This window comes from Heliangelus exortis, chromosome 3, assembly GCF_036169615.1.
Source record: "Heliangelus exortis chromosome 3, bHelExo1.hap1, whole genome shotgun sequence".
In the NCBI taxonomy this organism is placed as follows: domain Eukaryota; kingdom Metazoa; phylum Chordata; class Aves; order Apodiformes; family Trochilidae; genus Heliangelus; species Heliangelus exortis.
The window spans coordinates 90,320,423-90,343,724 of NC_092424.1; the positions used below are offsets into that span (position 1 = coordinate 90,320,423).

The 23,302-nt window shown below is 39.0% G+C and overlaps 1 protein-coding gene across 34 annotated transcripts in view; it reads left to right on the plus strand.

The window, feature by feature from the left end:
• Window positions 1–23,302, plus strand: part of DST (dystonin) — a 288,534-nt gene that overhangs the window by 207,117 nt on the left and 58,115 nt on the right. For 28 of the 34 annotated variants that reach the window (XM_071741656.1, XM_071741664.1, XM_071741658.1 and 25 more), the window contains 10 exons: window positions 1,315–1,514; window positions 2,893–3,388; window positions 4,419–5,893; window positions 15,634–15,795; window positions 16,904–17,074; window positions 18,340–18,506; window positions 20,476–20,635; window positions 20,889–21,215; window positions 21,389–21,473; window positions 22,503–22,744. In XM_071741656.1, the coding sequence (XP_071597757.1) occupies window positions 1,315–1,514; window positions 2,893–3,388; window positions 4,419–5,893; window positions 15,634–15,795; window positions 16,904–17,074; window positions 18,340–18,506; window positions 20,476–20,635; window positions 20,889–21,215; window positions 21,389–21,473; window positions 22,503–22,744 (3,485 nt within the window). The remainder of the gene's footprint in view (window positions 1–1,314; window positions 1,515–2,892; window positions 3,389–4,418; window positions 5,894–15,633; window positions 15,796–16,903; window positions 17,075–18,339; window positions 18,507–20,475; window positions 20,636–20,888; window positions 21,216–21,388; window positions 21,474–22,502; window positions 22,745–23,302) is intronic. The other 6 variants (XM_071741671.1, XM_071741674.1, XM_071741675.1 and 3 more) reach the window with 1 other exon arrangement.

Here is a 23,302-nt window from a genome sequence, read left to right on the forward strand (position 1 = left end):
CTCCCTTGGCAGAAGTGTAGATCTGGAGTAGTTCCACTGACACCCAAGAGCTCTGAGTTTGTATCAGTGGAATTGAGAGAGGCTACATCTTGACTCCCTGTTTGAGAGGACTTTATCTTTTTCAAATAATGTGTGACTAAAACTTGACTGGTCACTTATAGCTCCAGATGCTCATTTAGTTCTTACAAAAGATAACAAATTGAGTTAATTCTAATTTCATGGAAAGAACAGTTTTCAGTAGTTAGTAATGCTTTTCTGCATGCTTTTTTTCCCATGTATTAGTGGCTTTTGTAATTTTGTGGGTTTGATGGCTTTTTGCTGTTTTCTTAAACTAATTGTGTAATTTTTGCTGAAAATTACTGGAAATTACTATGTATCATAGATCAGTCTTGTTTCATACTGACAGGAATTCCTTTAGCTACACCAATAATTATTTTAAAGCTGAGATGTTTTTCCAATCTGTCTCATTTTTAAGTGAAACTTTGAAAAGTTTAAGCAGCCAGTAGGGTCCCCAAGAGAACTTCAGTGCTGAAAGGGAACTCATATGGAGTAAACAGAGCTCAAAGATAGTGAATTTGCAAAAGAAACTGAGAAAGCATGGATGAAACTCAGGGACAAGGTATTGCTGACTTAGCAAGCACTGCAAGTATCACAGAGGGAAGGGGGAAGATAATAAGACTCAGTGGCTGCTCGGGAAGCCACCTGCTACAGTCAATTTGACCACTTATTGGCCTAGGTCTGAACTTAAGCTCACACAGCACTTTTGAAATAACCTGTGTACTGAGATATTCTCATAGTCTGTCATTAGGTGCCTAGTTTTAGATATTGAAATGAGGCAGTTAATCTCCACAAGCTCCTAATACTGACATTAGTTCCTTCAGAGGCCTGTTCTTGGTAAAAACCTAAATTAGGGCTTCTTCTCACCCTTGGGAGGGTATCTATTTCTTTTTACTGAATAAGCAGAAAGATTTGTCTCTCTGAATGAGGCACCTAAATTAAAACTGATCACAGCCCTTTGGCTTTTATGTCATGTGAGATCAAAACCTAAATTTGGTGGTATTTCACTCAGTGATATTCTAATCCAATTTCATTGCAATTCCACAAATGGCTGTGCTAAACTGCAGAGCTTCATCCAAGCGAATTTGGATCTGGCTGTTAAAAAATGCATTTGCCGAGTCACAGCAACAAGACATCTGGAGTTAATCAGCAAGGAGCCTTATTAGAGAGCTCTGTATATGTTTCATATATAGTCAGCTGTCTGACAACCCATCTGCTAGAACATGTAATGCAGTATGTTAACATTATCACTGTTAGATTCCAAATGGAAGGAGCTCAATGAAGTTACATCTGAGAGACAACAAAAACTGGAGGAGTCTTCAAATTACCTGACCCAGTTCCAGACAGCAGAGGCCCAGTTAAAGCACTGGCTGACAGAAAAGGAACTGATGGTCAGTGTGCTGGGGCCACTGTCAATTGATCCTAATATGCTGAACACACAAAAGCAACAGGTTCAGGTGAGTCATGCCAACACACATTATTGATTAAGGTTCTGCATTTTTGCTGTTAGCAAAGTACTATTTTGCAATTAGAGTAGAGCAAAGTTAATATGAGCTATTACATTTGTTTATCAGCAAAGACCAGCTTAAATCATACCTGACTACAGTAATTATAGGAAAAAAATTGCCATGAGTGAAGAAAGATCAGAGCAGCTAAATGAAAAAATGTTGAGGAGATACTGATCCTCTGCTACATTTTCTGTTTTGACCATACTTGCTGTGGTTTCTCATTGAATGAAAATGTTCCTTTGAAATTTTATTAATTTGCATGTGTATATAGCATTTTATGGTCAGTCTTTTACGTACAGTGTTTTATATACAACTAGCTTTTTGAGATTGTATTCAGTTGACTGTGCCAGTAGCTAGTAAAACAAAAAAAAGGGAAGTGAAATGCAGTACTGTGAATAGACATGGGGCCAAGAGTGTGAAATTAGAAAAACTACAATGAAAAAGTATTGTAGCTCATTTGAAGAAATACAGCAAGCTGCAGACAAAAGAAACAAAAGTTAAATTGGACTAAATTGCAGAAAATAGAAATTTTAATTTCAAACATGTCTGTTGCTGCCAGTTATTTTAAGCTGTGATGAGAAATAACGTTTTATTTTGCAAAAATATTATTGAAGCAGACATATCAATATTGATTAAATAAGTGTACTAAAATGACTTAATATTGCTTTGTAAGTGCTTCATAAATCTAGACAGCTGGCATAAGACTATAATTTATCACTTAATGGTCCTTAAAAGTTAAACCTAATTGACTTAAAAAGAAGGGTTTGGAATGTTCTGTAGTGTAAAACCATGATACTTGTCCCTTCTTCTGCAAGGACTGAAGAAGGGTAGAAAAAACCTGGGAAACAGTGATATAAAATTTAAAGTTCTTAAAGTACACATTCAGTCATTTTGTGAATTATCAAAATATTCTCTGTGCTATAATAATATGTTGCAGTATTATGTCAGAATACACCTTCTTTGAAGTTCTAAACACAAATATCAAGACTGTTTAGGAAAGAAGACAGCATTACTACACAGTGATTCTTTTACTTGGTACAGTTAGTAAATTAACAATTCATTGTTTACTTGTATCTGCTGATTAAATTTCTAATAGATAATGTGAAAATTAAGTTAATTTTTTGTAGTTCTTTGATGTGAACACTTGGAAACAACAAAGTTTATGTGTAGAAAATGCAGTTAGTTCACTGGTTTTCAAACGCAGAGATTGATTATTCCATAAGAGAATGGAATTTGCTACAACAAAGTTTACATGAGTTTTTTTCAGAAGCACTTGGCTTCTATTTTTCATGAGGTGAATGCTTTAAAAAATATTATTTATTCCCAGATTCTGCTCAAAGAGTTTGACACCAGAAAGCCGCAATATGAGCAGCTAACTATGGCTGGTGAAGGGATTCTGAAGAGACCTGGTGAACATCCACCCTCCCATGAGACTGTAAAAAAGCAACTGGCAGCTGTGGCACAAAAATGGGACAGTCTAACTGGCCAACTGAGGAATAGATGTGACCGAATTGATCAAGCCATTGTGAAAAGCACGGAATATCAAAGTCTACTCAGAAGCCTGTCTGATAAGCTAAGTGCCTTGGATAGCAAATTAAGCAGCAGCCTGGCTGTGAGCACACAACCTGATGCTGTGAAACAGCAACTGGAAATTGCTAGAGAAATGAAGGAGGAAATAGAACAGGAAAGGAAGAATATAAATGCAGCTCAAGCTCTTTGTGAAGAGCTGTCAATACTGGTTGGAGAAGAGTATTTGAAAGCTGAACTTACGAGACAGTTAGATGGCATCTTAAAATCATTTAAGGATATCGAGCAAAAATCAGGTTAGTATTTATTTAAATAAAAATAGTAACCCCCATGTAAATTAAAGCATATTGATCTCATTTTTCTTTATAGAGATAAGTGAACTCCAGTCCAACACCCAATACATAAGAATTTAATAGAGCCCAAATACCTTGTAAAGGTAAAATCAAAATGTGGGATCTCTAGTGAACAGTTTAGGAGAGAATTTGAAGTGAAATAGCAGGGCTCCTTTTCTCATCTCTTCCTTCAGGTGCATCTTCACTGAAGTACAATACCAAAAGGGGATGCTACCTGACTGCATAGGTGCAGAGTGTAAGCCAAAGCTGTAATTTTTAGGCAAGCATTGGTTAATGGCTTGGTGAAACACGGTGGTCATTGTATAATACTGCTTGTGACAGAAGAGGGCTGGTAGTCTGCAGCCTTCTGTTACTCTGTGAACAACAGAACTGAGCAAGTAATATACTGCAAGCAATATCATACTTTTTTCTGCCTAACATCCTCAGGTTTAGCTTTTTAATTTCCTCTGGTCACGAGGAACTCCAGAGGATCTCCCTAAGAGCATATATTGCCTGCAGGCCATGAGTTAGACATTCTTAGGCTAGATTACTTAATATTCCTGTCCTTGTGCTTCATAATACCATGAAACATGACTGTGTATTTTTTAGTCCCTTAATCTGCATGAATGGGATTCCTGTGAATGTATATTTGCTAAACTCACTTTATTTGATTCACGTCCAGGTGCCTTCACTGTTCTGCTGTGATACAGGCATGAGTCTGTCCTTTGCAAGAAGCTTGGTAGACTTGGTTGTCTTCCAGTTGAACACCACATACTAAGGATCAGCTTTTCTTGCATTAATGCTAATTCATAATAGAATCAATACTAAAGATCTAGTAGGAGGTGTCCTTACCCATGCAAGGGAGGGTGACACTAGATGATCTTTAAGGTCCCTTCCAATTCAAACCATACTATAATTCTATGATAGGATTCTTTCTTCACTGAATACTAACAGGTTCTGATAATAAACATCTGTGCTGTCTTCTCTTATGCAGATAACCATGTTCAGCAGCTTCAGTCAGCATATGCTGCTTCTCATCAGTTCCAGCAAATGTCTAAGGACTTTCAGGCTTGGCTAGGCAAAAAGAAAGAAGAGCTGAACCAGGCTCGTCCTGTATCTGCCAGACTTGATGCCTTGCAGTTACTAATTGAAGAACAGAAAGGTTTTAAGAAGACCATGACTGATCAGATTAGTTCATATGAAAGAATAGTTGCAGAAGGAGAAAGTATCTTACAGAAGACTCAAGGAGCTGACAAAGCAGCGTTAAAATCACAAATTGCTACACTCAGAAGTAACTGGGATGAAATGAATAAGCAGGTAAAAGAAAGGCAAGATAAATTAACAGATTGTCTGGAGAAAGCCCTCAAATACAAGCAGCATGTAGAAAATCTGCAGCCGTGGATAGAGGAATGCCAAAATAACCTTTGTGAATTAAAAGTTGGGATAAACCCTGCTGAAATAGAGAATTCTATTGTTCAGGTGAGGGCCTGGCAGAAGGACCTGGATAAGCACCATGGGATGGTGGAGCTTTTAAATAATACTGCTGAAAGTTTGCTCAGTGCAAGTCAAACAGATAAAGAAATTATTCTAGAAGAAACTAAGTTGCTGAATCAGAAAGTAAATGTGGTCACAGAACAATTACATAAGAAGAGAGAATGTTTGGAAAATATGGCACAAAGGTTGAAAGAGTTTCAGGAATCATCCAGGGAAACTGAAAAACAGCTTAAAAGTGCTAAAGAACATCTGGAAGCCCACGACTCACTTGGACCTCAATCATTCAGTAACAAACATCTGACAATGATGCAGGCCCAACAGAAAGCCTTGCAGGCTTTAAAGCCTCGTGTTGATTTAGCAAAAAAGCTTGCCCAAGATCTGGTGATAGAAGCTTCTGATTCAGCAGGTGTTTCTGACCTTTTGCTCCAAGCTGAATCTTTGGAGCAAGAATACAATGCAGTGAACCAGCAGATTGAAGATAGGTGCTCTTTCTTGGAGACAAAACTTCAGGGAATCGGCCATTTCCAAAACAGCATCCGAGAGATGTTCTCTCAGTTTGCAGAGTTTGATGATGAACTTGATAGCATGGCTCCAGTGGGAAGAGATCTTGTGGTGCTGCAGTCACAGAAAGAGGACATAAAACATTTCCTGAAAAAGCTAGAGGATCTTATAATGAATAATGAAAATGCTAATAAAACCTGTAAAATTATGCTAGCCACAGAAACAGAAGCTTCTCCTGATCTTGTTGGTATAAAAAGAGACTTGGAAGCTTTAAATAAACAGTGCAAGAAGCTACTAGACAGAGCAAAAACCAGGGAAGATCAAGTAGAGGCTACTATTAGCCGTGTTGAGGAGTTTTACAGTAACCTAAAAGAATTTTCCAGTCTGCTTGTGAGAGCTGAAGAACATGAAGAGTCACAAGGTCCTGTTGGAATGGAAACAGAGACTATTAATCAGCAGCTGAATACATTCAAGGTAGGAAGATTTCTTTCTTATTCCTATGAAGTATTTTACCACAATGCAGTTTTATTGAATATAATTGTGAAAACAGTTGCAGACTGTGGAGGAGTCTTGTTTCTTGGAGCAGTCAGTTCTACCTGTATGCATTTTATCTGATTTAAATGAGGTATCTTTAGCTAATCCTTTGCTAAAGATTGGCCCTGGTAACTTTGCATCTCGGCTGACAGTTCCTGCACCACAGTTCCCTCTTCATATGTTGTTTCCTTATGCAATCCATCTACTGCCTATTGTCTCTTCTCATGTCTGTGTGTTACACAAAGTTTCTTCTTCACTGTGATGGGCGTTTTAAACTCCAGTGTTCATATACCAGCTGTTACTCACTTTGGTCACCTCGGTAGTTTAGTTTTTTCACATGGGTATAGGCATTGGCATATGTAGGTTTAAAACCTTAAGTTTTGCCGTTTCCTGTTACGATGCACTTGGCCAAATTTACCTCACTGAATCCCACCCTTACCTTGAAACATTCTAATAAGAAAAAATCAGGTAAAATCCCCTTTTATACTGGGAGTTTACTGTAGCATCCTTACTCATAATGCACTCTATAGCTTCTGTGCATAGCTTTTTTTAATATGCCAGTTAGCAATCCTTGTATGGCTCAAAAAAATGAATTGCAGCGATAGTGAGTGTAAATTGTCCTTTGGTGCTGAAATGAACTACAGATACTTGCCTGTTTTAGGTTACAATAAATGAATTTCCAGTGCTTGCTGGAAAGATTTATAAGTCCTACAAATGTAAGCAGTGTTTGAAAAAGATCGTAAATCTCTTAATGGCTATGTAGTAGCACTGAATATCCTGTGCTGCTTTGGTTTCCTTTCAATCTAATACTGATTTAAATGTTTGTATGACTTGTACATTAGTTCACAGTTAATCATAAAAACAAACCTTCATAACAGGATTTGATAAACTATGCTTGTTAAAAAGATGACCTTGAGAAAAAGTCGTTGCATGCCTGGCCCAACAGAGGGTGCGTTTCGCTTGTTTAAGCTAAACAGAAAAGAAAGGAAAACTAAAATCTAAAACTTTAACTTGGGAATTTCAGATGCAAGTTATTGTGAGTTTTGATCATCTTTCAGAATGCATAAATAGAGACAAAAATCTTGAACAAATAGTTACATTATGAGGAGATTCCATTAGACTGGGTGGATTAAAATGGTATGCCAGTCTGTCCTAAAAAGTCTGTCTCCATTTAAAAGAGAAACAAATGGCTTTTCTTTGTATATGGTTAGTAAAACACTTTGGAAATAGGAAAATAGCAAAAGCTCCTGCTGTGATTGCTCTTGCTTACACTGACTGTACAGGATTTCAGTTGCAGTCAATTTCTGATCTCTGATTTGACCAAGTTTCTTGTGTTTTCAAACATTAGGTGCAGTTTTAGGTCTTTGTTTACTATTCAGTATAAATACAACTACAAAGAACAATGCTTTTATAGGGAAGCAGCCTGATGAGCAGACAGTAGAAGAATACAGTTCCCTGTTCTTTGTCTCAGTATTGTGTGCTGTCAGGGATTTGGACAAGACACAGCAATTGCACAGTTCCGGAGTGAGAGCATTCTCTGGGGTGTGGAGACCTGGGAGGAGATCGTGTCCCTCAACCAAACAGCTTGAACAGTAAAAAAGAACAAAAACCCTGGAGAGGTGTAAAGGAGAACACTGATAGCGGCATGTTAATATCCAGAAGTCTCCTCCAGGATCGTATTTATATTAGATATTTATAAACTTAGAACTGTGTTTTACTCAAGGCAACTATTTTTAGGCCATGCTTTTGCTTATGAGTGAAAAACAGGAGGTGACAAATGATGAAAAGGTGAAGGGGTTGTTTAACTAAGAGAAGAGCAAATGTGGAAATAAAGAAGCAGGGTGGGGAGCCTTTGAAGAAAGGAAACAGGAAGACCAGAAGGCAAACTGTTTACTAGGTGGGGGTGGTAGGTGGCAAAGGGGTACTGATAGGAGGAGGATCAGGATCAACTATTATGTCCCTAAATTCAGTGTGAGTGCTGCTCAGGCCCCAGCAAAATTACAAGAGGCAATGTACTTCTTTACCCTTCCAGAGAGCAGTTTTTCCAAAGGCAGCAAAGTACAGGGAAACTGGCTCCCACAAATCCTGCTCCACTCGTGTTGTATTTGCTCACATGTTTCTGCACGTACACAAACACACACAACCTGAAAATGTGGCTGTGGCCACAAAACCACAGTCTGGCTCCCTAAGTTTTTAGTTTCTGTAGTCCAGTACAATCAACTTCTATTCCTCCAGAGTAAAGCAGGAGAGTTGTTCTTTGATTTGATAGATTTATTCACATGAAATCTTAATTCTCTTCCGGGAAGAATTTCATGTAATGGGCCAGAGGTCTTTTATGCAGTTTGACCAATTTTAATGTACAAAGAGTTAGAGCCTTGTGCATTTGCTTGGCATGACATTAAAATGCATAGTTATTTAAAAAAAACAAACAAGCTTTGAGTTGTGTTATATATATATATATATATATATATATATATACACACATATATATATATATATATATATATATAACAATATATATACATATACATGCTTGTTTTATTCATATTCCTTCTTTATACTCTACTTATTCCAGTCACTATAGAGTGTTACCTTGGAAGTACTTATAGTCAGTGTTAAACTGTATTTAAAATGTAGATATAAAATTTGCTTTCTGTAAATTGAAATCTCTAGTGGAGTTAATTTGAAAGTGGAACCATGACTACCTTCATGATGTACTCTAGAAAGAATATAATCAAATGAAGAATTTCAATTAATATAAACTACACAAAATTAATTACTAATTAACTCACTTTCTTTAGACATCTTTTCCCCCAAAGTCTGCCCACAACGAGTAGATCAGCACTAAAAGAAAATTGTCAGTAAAGTAGGTCAGTTGAGGTACACAAAGTCTACTGCCTTCAAAAGCAAAACAAAAGAATTGTGCAAATGGGCTAAACAGAACACCCTGGGTTTGGGTATCCACACACTGCTAGGACATTTGTGGTAAGAGCAGTATTTGCAGGTAGGTTCTCTCTGACATAAAGAGAAAATCTAGAAGTTGAATTATTTTACATCATGAAACGATTCAACAATTCTTTGTACTGACACTAAACAGCATTTTTCTTAGTAAAAGTGATGTGGCACTGTTGTATATACTATATATGGTTCTTTTAATTTTTTATCTTTAGAACAAAAGTAAAGTAGTCATTACCGGTTGCCTTCTAATTGAAATTTATGGGAATTTTTAGCTAGCCTGAGTATTCCTGCCAATGAGCTTGAACTAAGATTTTAACTGGCTTATCTTAGAGGGTATCAGTCCGATTTTCACTTTATGGGCAGATATTGTTAAAAGAATAATCATAGGTTTTTCTAAAAGTGTTGCATTTCCCATGCACTAGTTTACAAACCCTGGCATAAGATACTAACCTTTCTTGGGATTTACTACAGTTAGAGTCTATGTTGAAAATCAAAGGTAAAATAAGCAACTGTTTCAATTTTATTTTTATTTTTTTTTAAAGTATTGCATCTGTAAGTGACTGATGCTTCATATGGAAGTCTTTTAGTAGATTCAGTGAAAAATGATAAAATATTTTTTAAATGTTAATAAAACCCTTTTGCTGTTGAACAAATACAGACCAATTTCAGTTACATACTTCCCCTATAAAATGGTGCAGCACTCCTGGGAATTAAGTAAGGATCTGTTTGGGGGTGTTTTGGGTGAGAATAGCCATAGGTGACAGGACTTCAAAAGATGCTTCTCTCAACCCTAATAGTATAAATTCTCAACCAAGAGTATCCAGAGGTATCTTTTGGGTGTGTTCTTAATGTGTCACGGCTGCTCACCAGAAACGAGGAAGAGAAAATTGTCTCACATGACTTTAGTATTTTGATATGTACCTGGCTGTGTATCAAGTAGACCAATAAACAAGACGAGTGGTGTATTTGTATTTCTTGCATGCAGTGTATCCTGCTCTCTGCTTAACACAGGGAACTCCAGTTGATTGCACTTAATGTCCTATGTTAAGTTTCAGGCTAAGTGCCATATGCTGTCTTTAAACTGAGGTCTGAATTGTCACTAACCACTGGCTGCTGTCAGACAAGCAGCTGCCGCAGGTCCCTGCACATTAGGGGTATGGTTTCTACTGATGCAGGGCACCGTGGTCATGACAGCTCCTCCTGTGCTGTTGGCTGTGAGTCTCGGAACCCTTCACCTGCATGATCAACGTGCAAAGTGTGCATGCAAAGCACCGAACAGTTTTTACAAGATGTAAATGTACAAAACCTGAAGCTTCATCCTGTTGAGCTGCTCTTGTGCCACACTTAAGTCCTGTAGAAAACTCTTTTTTCTCAACTATAGTTGCTTTTCTCCAACATTTTAGCATTTCTTTCAGTGGAAGTGGGGGGGCTCGGCACTGCCACGTTCCTTGGACGGTGATTGCCTCGACAGACATCACCCTGAGCTCTTGCCTCAGTGCCAGGAAGCAGACTAAAGAGAATTAAAACTGGTCTGAATGTCTGTTTTTGCATGTCAAATGAAGTAATATGCAGATACGCCAGGACCCAGCAGATACGCCAGTCGCTAACGACGAGTTATGGGGATTTTTAAGAAAAAATAATACAGAGATAAGCTCTCAGCAACTTGGATTTTGTGTGGAAGCACCCATTTAAACGCAGGCTTTACCAGACGAGGTGATCGAGTGGTTCAAAGCAATGCGAGTCGTTCCCAGGATTTCTCTCGGGAAGGGCAGGCGGCTGCCGCCCTGCCGGCTCGGCTCACCTCACCTCACCGCGCCCCGCTGCCCTCCCCGTGGGGGCAGGCCCGGCCGAGGGCTGCGAGCCGCCGCGCTCCCGCCTCCGCCTGCTGCGGCTCCTCCGGCGCTAACCAGCGGGCTGGGGCGTGCGTCATGGCACCTCCGGGCGGGCGAGGCCTCCCCCCGCCTGCCCCTCGCCTGCCCCCCGCCTCCCGCCGCCCAGCCCGCCGCACCGGCAGTACGAGGAGCGAGCAGTGAAGGCGCGGGGGGCTGAGGAGACGAGGAGGAGGCGGGGAGGAGGGGAGGGGGGAGCCCCAGAGCGGCGTTCCGGGAGCGGGTGGGTCGGTAGCAGATGCTGCCTGAAGAGCAAAACGGGGCGTTCCTTGGAGCTGGGCGCTGGGACGGCGTTGCCGGAGAGCGGGGCGAGCTGCAGAGCTGGACGGCTTCGCCGGGCGGTACGCTCCGGTGCTGGCTGAGGGAGGATTCCCTCCTGCCTTGCCTTCTTCGCAGCCGCGCTTCGGAAATGAGGAGGAAGGAGCGAGGGCAGCCCCACTAGCTGCTGCCTGTAGTCGGGACCTGCCGAGCGCAGACCTGCCGTGCCTTCGGGGGGCACACGCCACGCTTGCTCTGCTCTGCAATACCAGGATGGTATTGGGAGAATCGGTCTAAGAGAGTTTATTTTCTGACTGTCTCTGGAACGACGCGTTGGTTTGGCTGCTAGAAAGTGATGTTTTCCTGTGGGACTTGTGGAGGCACCACGGACAAGCCTGGTACAAGAGGAGGATAAGCTGCCTTTCGGATCAAGGTTATTTATAGCTACTGCCAAAAAAGTAAAAGGGCTGGTTTATTTTTCTTACTGCTCTGGATTTAACTTATTTCCCGCTCCCCAACCCCCAAGATTTTCTCCGTGCCTTGATCTGAACCATACACAGCCACTGTGGACTCTATCTTTTTAAGCTGCCGCACCATGTTTTATTTATAAAGGAGATGGGACTCTGCAAACCAGTTAAATGGATTATAGTTAAGCCATCACCTACAGAAGATAATGTGCTGCCTTCTGTAGTGCTTGTTCATTTGGAAGGCTTAATCGGGAGATTTCAGATACAGATTCTGACGTGGAAAAACTAATGAAGCCTTCCATGGAGAGTCTGAAATATTTGAGCCACTGCTGTTTTTTGCTAAACTTCGGTTTTCTGTGATATTGGAAGATTTCTGTTACTTTGTTACTGAAGCACTTTACATTTTAGGAGAGGGGAAAAAACCTCACATCCAGGTTAAGTTGCATTTAAACTGATGCACTGATTATGAATGACCTCAACCACCTCATAAGTTATGATGTATATTTTTGTATCTATGCATCTGATGCTAAGGGCAAGTTTACTGTAATTCTTCAGAGTGCTAGTGTTTTTTAAACGTTTCCCCTGTATCCATGAAAACAAAGGTATAGTGGTGTACTTGAGTGAATACTTTCAGGATGGGGAAGCCTCTTAGCAGGCCAGACTGTCTACGTCAGAATCCTTCATGTGTTGGCAAAGGGGAGGAAGATGAAGATCTCAATATTGAGGACTGCTACGTTCCTCAGAGGTCCATCTATGATACTGTGCGACTGAATGAACAGATTGACTCAGGCTCTAAGGGCAGCCTTTCCTCAAGGCATTTCACGGACCGGACCTTACCCTACAGTCATAGAACACTGGACATCAGCACTTTGTGCTCCAATGGTGCCCTCACTACTTCCAGTGTTTTTGAGCTCCGAAGCCGTGAAGCTAACAAGTTGGATGAAAAAATGATCTTTGATGCTCTCAAACTGAATAGTGATATAATTCGGACAGCTGGATTACCCAAAGCAAAGTCTCACACAGAAAAGAAGGAGCATAGGCGATCATGGAGAATGTTTGTTCCGCCCAACTTTTCAGATTACACAAACAAAAGCGAATACTCCTTTAATGAAACTGCTGATATGTCAGGTACAGCTAGATCAGGCAAATGCAAATGGGGTACGAATTCTCTTACCTCGGAAGAGGATGATTCTGGTTTATGCAGCCCTCCAACAGAAAGGGAAGAAAAACAAGATACGCTGTTAGCAGGGGAGCAAGCTCAGACACGAAGTTTATCTTCTGCAGAAGATGTCCATGAGGTAGGTCAGTTCAGACCATATTTTCCAGGAATTTGCAGAGAGCAGCAAATCCCACTGCTTGCAAGTGTATCCGACAAAGAAAGCTGCGGATTGGCTTTGCAAGACATTTTGCCCTCTGAAAAAGTAAAACAAAGCCATGCTCAGATAAGTGACAGTGATCAGGAAGAGATGGGGGGGAAATACTCTCACTTACAAGAGTTTGAAGAGAAAACTCTGTCATGTGAAGATCCTCTTCCAAGTGATGGCAGAAGTATTTCCTTTGATGAAAATGAAGTGGAAAACGCATATGAAATTCATGAAAAAGCTAAAACACAAGTTACAGAAGTAGAGGAGTATTATATGGAAGATGCACATCATCGTGTGGGTGTTTATTATGCGAATGTTCCTGTAAATACTAGTGACTTGGATTTAGCAAAATGTGAGATTTTACCTGATACAGAAGAATCCAGTATAGCACACAGAGGCTCAAATGAAATGGTATTTTCTGTTCAACAGCTTGAATTAGATAGTACTGTAAGCTGTCCGAAAGCTATCCCAGGGAGAAGCAAAGGCGATATCTGGCCAACTGGCATCCAAGAAACCTTAGAGACAGTCTGCAATGGCCTACTGTCTAACAAGGTAATTTTTTGTAAACAGTGGTAGATTTGTAAAACGTAGCCCTAAAGAGCTTTGTTTAAAGCTGTCTTTAAATTTTGTTGTCCTGGCAATTCAGCAGATGCAGCAGTCAGTGTCATCGGCTAGCGCACACACGATGTCCTAGATAGGTCTGTCAGTTCAGAAAATGAATTAGGGGCAACTTGGGAGAGGGCTGATTACTTCCAGGTGTGTGGGGCAGGGTTCTTTATTGCCCAGCTGGTGTGGGTTCCCCCTGGTGAGGGGTGCCTCCTCCTTGCACCCCAGTTTTTGCTCGGTGTGTGCACAGCGCGGGGTCCCCACAGTTCCATTGCAGTGCAGCCACAGCCCATGTGTTCAGCCCCAGCAACCTTACCCATCAAGGTAAAAGCAACAGTATCAGATCCTTGTGGTTTCCAAAGCAGGCAGATTAAAGGCTCGCCGCCTCCCTCTCTGAAAGATCCTTTTGCATTTGGGTGCCAGAAAGCAGCTCTGACGTTCCGGTAGTATTTTACAAGCACAGGATCTTGCAGAGCTTTGCAAGTGGTAGATGAGGTAAGAGAGTAAGAAGTGAAGCTTTGTAATAAGGCAAGGGTGTTTGTCGGGTCTGTAATTTTTTTCTTCCCACTCTGGTTGAAATCTGAGATACTTGAAGCTTTGTTGCTAAGTTGTTCTGGTAAACTTTGGCCGCAGCAATAATTGTAATTTATTTTAAGCTTCTCTCTGCAAAGAATGTACGCGTTTTCAAAGGGCAGATTATGGAGATCAGTCCTCTCTGTGCTAGGAGGTTGCTCTCAAAAGATGAAGCTTTATGGCACATAAAAAAAGAATTTGTTATTGATTCTGTGTGGAAATATTATCCTGCCTCCTCCCTACCCTACAGTCAAGAAAAAGACAAGCATTTTCCTTTTTCTGAGAGCAGACAGCTTGTTGCACTCAGTTTTTATGTAACTACAGTCTTAGAGTTTTCAAGGTCTTTTTGTCTGTAAGAGCAAACATTTTTAGGCGTGCTTAATTTATTTTACCACTCATGTTTTGTGTAGTTGCTCTGGGTCCTAGATTGACTTGTCAAGCTGGTGGGAGCATGCTCAGCCACCTGAGGTCTGCTGCTTTAAAAGCAATCACTTGCCACACTGTGTTTGGTTCAAAAGAGGAGAGTCACTGATATGTTCAAAGTGCTCACAGCTTCAGGATGCTGAGAAAGGTTGCTTTGAATGCACGAAGTGTACACCAAAACTGTTACTGAATACTGCTATAGAAATAGAAGGATTTAGGGTCAAAAGTTGAGCATTCTTTAGCATTGTTTATTCATTGGTTATTTTTCACTGGCCTGTGTAATTAATTCAGGGGCTTCAGGCCATTTTCTGATCTCATTGACACTGGTGTCAGTGCAGCCTAATGCAGCTGAATACAAATGGAGATTTACATTTCTGTTGCTAATGGTAATAATCTGGCTCTGAAAAAGCTTAAATACCTGAAAGAGTAAAAGAAGGCAAACAGAAAACTGCTCAAACTGCTGTTCGGGTACGGTCAAAGCCCTGACAATTTGCAAAAATATCCCTCAATGAAAACCGATTCTCCTGGGTGACTGCTGGGATACTGTTTCAGCAGCATCTGTAGTGCCTCCTCCTCACTTCTTACCATCATATTCTGCTAAAAACTACCTTTAAATCTCTCTTGCTTCACTGCTTCTTTTACTTAATACTATTGCTTTTGTCCTAATTTGGAAAAAAAAAGTGCCCAACAATCTCTCTTGGTGTGTGTGTTTGAGCACAACTTCAAAATCCTTCTGTGCCATTTTTTTGGTAGGTTTTGTGAATAATTAGACAGATGAGTTTCTCCAGTCTAGAACTTTTTCCTCTATTAACATTTGTTTCTATTTATTTTTTTTCCCAAAACTTTCTCTCTCTCTCTCTCTCTCTCTCTCTCTCTCTCTCCCTTTCCTTCCTGTAAAACTGCTCATGGAAATGCTCGTCATTTTCTGTCTGCAGTGTATTGCATTTACTGTGTTTAGATATAGTCTATTCTGTTTACATTTATTATTTTTTTAGGAAGGTGCTGATGAGGAATGGTTTCCTTTTTTTCTAGACACCAATTGTCTGCATTTTTTTGTTGTTGTTGCATGCTGTAGTGTAAACACCAGATGCATGCTATGTCAGAAGATACAGTGTTTCATGTGTCTTGGATTTCAACTGCAGGTGTTCCAGAAAGAAGAAATTGAACCCTTGCAAGTAAAACAACAGGAGGTAAATTGGTTGGGTCAAGGCCTTATTCAAAGTGCTGCTAAAAGTACCAACACAGAAAACCTTGAACATGACCTTGAAGATGTCAACACCCGATGGAAGACTCTTAATAAGAAGGTTATTATTTTGTATTCTACTCTGCTTTTATCATGTTCTTTTTGATTATTTGCTTACAGGCATCTTTCAAAATACAGGAAATTAAATATTCCCTAAGAATATGAATTATATTACTTTTCACAATCACTTTGATGGTAGTTCTTAGGATAAGATTTGTATCACAAGTAGCCAGAGGTATTACTCTTGTTTATAAGGTTTAGTCAGACTTTCTGTAGGTCTGTCCAGGATTTTTCTTCAGGAAAGACTCCTGTAGGACTATGGGTTTATTCCTGCTTAAGCAGAGCAGGAACATATGCTAACCCAGTTGAAGAGTCTGGAGTTGTGATGCATTCATGGGAAACATAGCTATCCCATTTGTTGCCAGCCACTTTCAAATAGCTCTTCAGTCTTAGTTCACACATTTTTTCACTTTGTTGTATCACTTTGTCTTCGTGTACACTGTTGTATCTGTGCAGTGCACAGAACAGTGGGACAGCCCCAATGAGTGCGACTAGTGGTACTTTTCCTTTATAGCATATTAGGGGGTGTATTGCTTAAAACATCACAAGGTACCACTGATGGTGATGGTGGAAAACTGGCTGTAGATGTTTTTTCTATGCTTTTGGAGAGTTCTCGCCCAGCAGTAGCTGTTGGAAAATGGAAAAGGTGGGAAGTAGAAACAGCCCTCATTTTTCTCTGTTCTGTCTTCCTGAAGGAGTGGTGCAGCAGCACCACAGACACCAGTGGTTTGCCTTCTTTTCTATTTCTTCTTCTCTTTGAAGGGATTATTGCCTTTATTAAGAGTTGCTACTCCAGATTTCTGGCTTGGTCTTTCTATAAAGAAAATAAAGAACATCTGAAATACAAACATATAATAGTGTAGCAGGAGGATCTCTAGACTAGAGATACTAGAGCAGTCCAGTTTGCTGGGAGTCAGGCTCTTCTTTTTGTTGGATATCTGTAGGCCCAAGTGATTAATGCTAAATTTTGCCATAGTGCTGTTTTGAATAGCTATGAAAATGAGAATGACTGTAGTGATATTGCCAGATAGTCTACACATTTCTACTGCCTATTTCACAGAAATAAAAAGCAAAGGTGGGTACAGTCTGGTCTTCTATTTTCTTTTCAGGTTGCCCAGCGTGCTGCACAATTGCAGGAAGCCCTCCTACACTGTGGGAGATTTCAGGATGCCCTTGAATCTCTGCTTAGCTGGCTCATTGATACAGAAGAACTTGTGGCTAACCAGAAGCCACCATCTGCTGAATTCAAAGTTGTGAAGGCCCAAATACAAGAACAGAAGGTAAGTAAAATGTCTTCAGAATATCTCTCCTTCCATTGGATCAATGAGAATAAATTCCCAGTCTTTGGAAAAGCATAAAATTAGATCAAGTGTGTTATTAGATTGAAGTGTGCTGAGGTGTTTAAAGCAGCCATTTGTTTGATACTCAAAAATTTGTTCAGGGTGGGGAGAAGTGCTCATCTTCTGGGACATGAGACAAGGAGTGACACTGTGCAGTCTGAGCTCTGGTTAAATTATTACCTGTATTTGGAAAGGATTGTTAAAGGTCCACTGGAAAAAGAGAAAGTATAAAATCCAATGTTAGCCCATTTGGAAAGTATGAAATAAAACCTATTAAATTTTCATGGTAATGATACCAAGGTATATATAGGAGATTACTTATGCAGACTTAAATATTTGGCTCTTGGGAAATATTTGGCTGTTGGGAAATGGCCTGTGCTAATGTAGAAGCACTATCAGTATTGTCAACTTCTGCAAATTTTCATAATGGTTAGTAGGAACAAGAACCATAGTGTGGCTCATGAACCATGCAGTCCATGCAGTTGGACGGTGTGGCCCACTGTCACCTAGAGATTCAATATAAATTCCCAGTCAGTACATGTTGTCATGTTGGGATATCTGTGGAGCCAAAATGTTAATGTTACCAAAGGTCACTAGAGAACAGAGGAAAGGAGTTTTTTGAGACAGAGGTGTGTTTTATTTTTCACAAATAAATTAATTTATTGGACTAGATCAATGAACTCTATTGTATCTCTGCCAAGTGATGAGTTGATTATACAGTAGGTATTTATACCTATTTTCCTATCTCTCTATATATCAGAATTATCTTTGTGTTGCCAATTTTAGAAGGGCAGGCAGCTTTCTCAAAAATATTCCTGTAAAATATATCATATGCTCTAAATAGCTTTAGAGCTCTAAATAGGTTTAGAGCATATGTATAGTTTCCCTCAATGGTATTAAACATAACTTTTTCCTCTGTATCTTCTCTCTTTGGGCTGCAACACATCTTTACCCCACAGAAACCAGAGGCTGTTAGGGCTTGGTGAAACTCTGCTATTCATAGCAAAGCAATTAAACGAAAATGAGCATGGGTTGGCAGCACAAGGGTGGGGGTGCTCTGTGGCATGTGTCTCTCTTTTATTCACAATATGAGGAAAACTTTGTTTGCTTTAACAGGTTTTCAAGAATCCTTAACTTTTTCTGGTTTTAAACTTGTGTTATTACAATGTTTCTCAATGACCTGGTGCCTGTTTGCCTTTCTGTAGCTTCTTCAGAGGTTGCTGGATGACAGGAAGCCTACTGTTGAGGCAATCAAGCGTGAAGGGGAGAAAATAGCAGAGTCAGCAGAGCCTGCTGATAGAGTGAAAATCTTGAAACAGCTGAGTTTCCTGGATAGTCGATGGGATGCATTGCTCAGTAAAGCTGAAACAAGGTATTTGAAATTCTTTCATAGATTTGAAAAATGAAAATGTAGACATAGAATTTGATAGATGATCAGAAGCAGCGTCTGGAGCTCTAGTGTGAAATCTTACTAGCACTTACATTACATTACATTATTGTGGCTTGATGTTGGTACTCTGAAAGAAATATGGAGAGAAGGGACTTGAACAGACCAAAATCTCTGGAAATAAAATTCATCCCAAGATGCTACAAGGAGGGGGCACTCAGCTCTCCCCTTTTTCTGTTTGGTGTCATTCATATAACTAGTTTCTACAACTTGGAGATCCTCATACTGTTGGTTGCTGGTGTACCTATGGAAGATGATAGTTCTCAGAAAAAGGATGATCAGAATATGTAGATATATTCTAGCAATGCAGAAAACATTGTAACACTATCTTTTAAAGGCATTGCAGTTCAATTCAAGTTCCAATTAAAAAAAAAATCCAAAAAACACATACACACAGTGTCTATGTATGCACGCATGTAGATTTATGAGGTGTTGTTGATGTATAAAATACCTGCAAAGTTATGAACTGCAAAGTGTCTTTGAAGAAATCTGTGTTGAAAGTGTTGTTGGACGTGTTTTTTGGGTGGGGATTAGAAAAAGGACAGGCTTGTTCAGAGTAGAAAGAAGAGGAGCATGCATAAGAAGTGGTCTGAAAAAGCAATGTAATTAAGAACAAGAAAGAACGTGGAATGTTGAAGAAATGGAATTTCAGTGAGCAGTGAAGCTTTACAGCGAAGAACAAATGGATGTGTTTGGATTTTGGCACTCAGAGTAGCACTGAATTCACCTGTTTTCTCCTACTCCATTTGGTAGTCTTTCTTCAGTTCCTTTACTCTGAACTTCTTTCATTGTCTCATACTAATAATTTGATTATTTAATTAGTAGAGTAACCACTAATAGATGATTGTTTCCTTCTTTTTCCTTTTATTATTGAAGGAATATGACTCATTAGCTGGGGTGAATGTTAATGTCATGTTTAATTTAATACTGTTCTCCCAGTCTGGTGCTATTTAATTAAAAATCAAGGTGCAATTTTTTCCAAACCATGCATTAGCCACAAGCTCATCTCCATATTTCTTTGGCCAGTCTGTAGCAATGCAGAGGAGATTGGAGGATTATTTTGAAACCAACGTAGAGTACTTCACAGAGTGTTCTGAGGCTGAGTGTGTCAAGTTTACTTTTTTATAAGTCTTAGGAAGCATATATAACAATAGTTTTTATTAGTTGTGAGGTCCCCATTTGTAAGAAAATATTGTGATGTTTTTCACATAAGCCAGATCTCACTTGAAGTCTGCTTGCATGAAAGCTGTTCAGTGGTGGTTGTTGAGAAGACAATTCCTGTAATCAAAAACCTTCTCTGAAATCTAATAATCTGAAACAAATATTTCAGGGTTCATTGAACTTTTACCCAGAGCAAGAGATGCAAAAGTAGAGCCAAATAGTTTTGTTCACATAATTGAACAAATGTTTAAAGACACCTTACAATATTGAGGAAGCACGACAGTATGTTCTGGTTCAGTAAACCTTTTGCCTACCTTTAAAAATTGTATAATAGTTGAGGGAGTGCAACTTAATCCTTAAAGAAAGGTAGAAACTTGAGAACTATCCTAATTAAGTATAAAGCCATGTCTTGCTGAATTGAGCGCTCATTTGTTTTTAGCAAAAAGCATATGAACAAATTGATACTCCTTTTATTTGTGAAACCTTCTTGTTTTAGCTAGAAGAGTTTCAAACCACTTTGAAAGTTGGGGCTTTTTGCTTTGAAGTAAAAATACTTCTACATTATCTTGTTTTTTCACTGAGTATAGTGTATATATTTCTTTTTTTATTTGGTTACTTGTTCCTACAATAAAAATTATTTCCCTTTTTTTGCGAAGTATTCATAGGGCTTTTATTTTTTAAACTATTTCACACTTCATTATGAAAAGTAACCTTTCTCTTGGCATGTTGGTAGGAACCGTCAGCTGGAAGGCATCTCGGTGGTAGCACAGCAGTTCCATGAAGCTCTGGAGCCACTGGTGGAGTGGCTGACAGCCACAGAGAAGAGGCTAGCAAATGCAGAGCCCATTGGAACTCAGGCCTCCAAACTGCAACAGCAAATTTGTCAGCATAAAGTAAGATACAAACCACACACTTGCTTGTCTCATTCTTTTCAGATGCTTCTGTAAAGTACAGCACAACTGGCAAAGCTGTTGCGGTGTACCTATGTTCTACCATACTGCATTTCTTTCCTGTAATTTGAGTTTTATATATTTACGTTGGCAGTAAGTTCTTTTTTCATTCATTTTTTATTGAGTTCCATTTACATTTCTTTTATGTTTTTCTGATTTTCTTTTCCATTATTCTTCATTATTTAAAAAAATATAGGCCCTAGAAGATGATGTCCTAGCTCACAGTAAGAGTTTACATCTGGCCATTAGCACTGGTCAGTCTCTAAAGACTATGAGCTCCAGGGAAGATAAAGATATGGTGCAGGAAAAACTAGATTCTTCTCAGGCCCGATACATTGAGATTCAAGAGAAGAGCAACAGCAGATCTGAACTGCTCCAGCAAGCTTACAGCAATGCTCAGATTTTTGGGGAGGACGAAGTTGAATTGATGAACTGGCTGAATGAAATCCATGATAAACTGAACAGATTATCAGTCCAAGACTGGGACACAGAATTGCTTGAGAAACAGCACTCTGAACTACTGGTATTTTGATTTCTGTTCATTTATTATTTATTTCATTTTAAAATTTGATTTATATTTCCATACTTCATTTGTTTTTCATTAATATATTTTGCTTAAAATGCCAATATACTTATTCCAAATAAAATTACATTATTTGTTAAACGTGGGCTAACACAGATGACCTTTTCTGTTAGGATCTTCAGGAAGAGATTCTTCTTAGAAAACAAAATGTTGATATGGCTATTCAAAATGGCTTAGAGCTTCTCAAGCAAACAACAGGTGAGAACTCACATGAAACTATGATTCATCAGGCTTTTTTTCTTGTAAGTGCTTATGGGAAAATTAAAGAGGAACTTGTAAATATTAGTTTGTATTTGCTGGTTTAAACAGTTATTATTTTTTTTGTGTAGAGAGTTTGGTCCTGTATTATTTTTAGTGGAAAATTATTTTAGTGAACCTGCATTCCATTCCTAATAGCAGATTATGGACATTACTCATAATGGAAGGCTGCTTGGCAGTGGATGCAGTCAATTCCCTGCAGGCATCCACAGATGAACGAGATATTAGACTACCTTTTACTGCAAGAGGAAAGCTTCATCCATTGGAGCTAATGCTGTGGGAAGAGTTGCATTCCAGTTGTTCACAACATGTCTGTTCTGTAAATCAACATCTGCGGATTTTCCAGTACTCCTAAAGTTCTTGAACTCTTTAAGACACACATATGGCTGGGGGTGGGGGGAAGCATCCTTTTCTGTTCCAAAAGTAGACATTATGCATAAGTCTCTAATGAAATCTGAATATATACTAATAATTTTCAGGGGAGTGTTTTCAGTTTAGTTTTTTGAGTTGTGTTTTAAATGGATAATAATGGGCATACAGTGACATCAAATATTTCTGTAACTGAAAACCTAATTAGTATTTTGTTGGTTTTTTCCTTCAGATTCTCAATAACCCTTTTAAAATCTTTTTTTTTTTTCCTTTGTAAGTGTAGTGAATTAAAGGATGGATTTTTTAAAGGACATTTGTGTTAAATATTGGATCAAATTCCTTACTTTCTAATAGTTCAGTAAAGCAGAAAAAAGACAGGACAGATCCTGAGCTGAGGTAAACTTAGTAGCTGTGTGGACTTCAATGATAGAGTAATTTACAACAGTTAAGGACTGACCTTGTCATATTGGTTGATCTATTTTATACATTAAATATTTAGTTTGCTGTAACAGGTCTGGTTTGGGATTTGGAGTTTGGTGGGGTTTTTTTGGCTTTTAAATATTTATGATCACAGGAAATAATTTCCTTCTGATATTTTAGGTGATGAAGTTGTAATAATTCAAGATAAACTGGAAGGCATTAAAGCAAGGTACAAAGACATTACGAAACTGAGTTCTGATGTGTCCAAGACCTTAGAGCAGGCTCTGCAGCTTGCAGGGCAGCTGCACTCAGCTCATGAGAATCTCTGCAAATGGCTCGACGAAGTGGAGATAGAGTTACTCTCTTATGAAAATCAAATACCAAAGGGTGAAGAATTAAACCAAGTACAAGAAAGACAAAAAGTAGGTTTTAGAACCTGTGAATTATTTATTGCTGTATGATTTTGCTAGGTTTTGCATGGTTATGTTTGGCACAAAGTAATTTATTGAATAATTGATTCTGGCATCAGATCATTTGACTAAATGTAACAGTGGTTAAGAAACAAATTCATTTTCCCGTGTCATCTGTTAGAGTCCCTTATGAAATTGGGCTGAGGCTTATTTTTAACATAATAGCAGCACAACATTCACCTCTTATTCAAGTAGCTACCTAATCCTGGGGAAACTTCCCAGTTGTTAGAGTAAGTTATTTTGCTTCTTGAGTTGTTTTGTGCATAAAAGCCTGTGAAGTATAAAAGAGCATCAGCATTTCAAATACATAAATCTTGTTTAACAATATTTATTTCAAAAGAAAAATGGTAGTATAACCCAAAGAGGGTGGAAATGTTGAAGAGGAGAAGCAAAAAAAAAAAATTCTCTTTCCATTTTATTTCTTGTAAATGGGGATTTCTGCACAGGTAAAAAGTCATTCCTGAAGCGCTGTATGATGTTTTAATTGGAACTTAATCCAGTAATTGCTCA